Source organism: Eimeria necatrix, genomic scaffold (genome assembly GCF_000499385.1).
Source record: "Eimeria necatrix Houghton genomic scaffold, Enh_scaff776, whole genome shotgun sequence".
NCBI lineage: Eukaryota > Apicomplexa > Conoidasida > Eucoccidiorida > Eimeriidae > Eimeria > Eimeria necatrix.
In genome coordinates this window covers 6,082-7,200 of record NW_013654597.1, presented here as the reverse complement: position 1 = coordinate 7,200, position 1,119 = coordinate 6,082, and the positions used below count along the sequence as shown (strand labels likewise).

The window sequence follows — 1,119 nt, the reverse complement described above, 5'->3', positions numbered from 1 at the left end:
TCACAATTTTATAGAGAGAACAAAGGTATACGTTTAGTTTATTTGCAGCAAGACACTCACGAGGAAGGATGGTGGCAGACGGCTCCCGACCATAGGGGACAGGAGAGCGCCGTGCTCCTTGGTGGGACTTTCGCCCTAGACATCAGTACATTTGTGTTTTAACCGTTTTTAAAATATACTTATTTGCATTTTATACGAAAATGATGGGGTTGACGCCATTCATTGCCGCCAATCTGGCGCTTGCAAGCCTGTTTACGGAGAGGGGAGACGCTCTTGAACCCGAATCTGAAATACAGAGTGAAAGTTTGAGCATTCTTGACGTAAAGAAAATTTTTAGCCGCGCAAGCACATCCATAGCGGCTCTATCCATGTTGGCTGCTGTAGCCGCAATGATATTTGTGATATTCAAATGCTTCGCGACGCTCAAGTCGTACGGAAGAAGCAAAGCGGTGCCAAGAAGACTTGCAGTAGCACCTGAAGACTCATGCCGAGTACGCATCTTGCTAGGAGAACTCACGCGGCACACTGAAGCTCGTGGCGCGGGAGGGTACCGAAGTTTTTTCTGAACCTTTACGGCGCGGAACATTTGATGTACCAGATGCCACTGCTGTGCAGGCTACCTTGATGCACAATGCCAACCTATATTCGGAATAGCTATAGTGGCAGATGGTCCTGTGCGACGGGGTAAACAGCACCTAACGTTTGATGGATAAGTGTGCTCCCTAGTTCCTGGGTATTCAGTGGGTGGACAACGAGTTGAAGAAACTAGAGCTAAAACAAGCAAGGTTGCAAAATTTTTGACACCCTGAGCAGCAAAGTACACTACCACTCGGGACAAGAAGACCGGAACTTGGCTATTGATTAGCAGTGGCTTATCCGCACGTCAACGGACAATGAATTTGTGTGACGCAATGAAAGCATTTCCATCTTCGAGTGTAGAAAGCGCACTGGGATGTGCCTGCCTGCGCTTCCCTGCATGCCTGTAATCGTTAATGTGAAATGTAGCGACTCCCGTGCATCAAGAGTTCTTCTTATGCACTAAAATAAAACGAAAGGGTTCATACAAATGACGCAGCAATCCATTGGGTACAAGTCACAGTTGAGTGGAGTCTTTTCTTC

General features: G+C 47.1%; 1 protein-coding gene across 1 annotated transcript; it reads left to right on the top strand.

The window, feature by feature from the left end:
* Window positions 1-200: 200 nt before the first annotated feature.
* Window positions 201-566, top strand: ENH_00075400 (hypothetical protein, conserved; the record flags this gene model as incomplete). Its single annotated transcript, XM_013582894.1, has 1 exon — window positions 201-566. The coding sequence occupies one exon, from the start codon at window positions 201-203 to the stop codon at window positions 564-566; it is 366 nt and encodes a 121-aa protein (XP_013438348.1).
* Window positions 567-1,119: the final 553 nt, after the last annotated feature.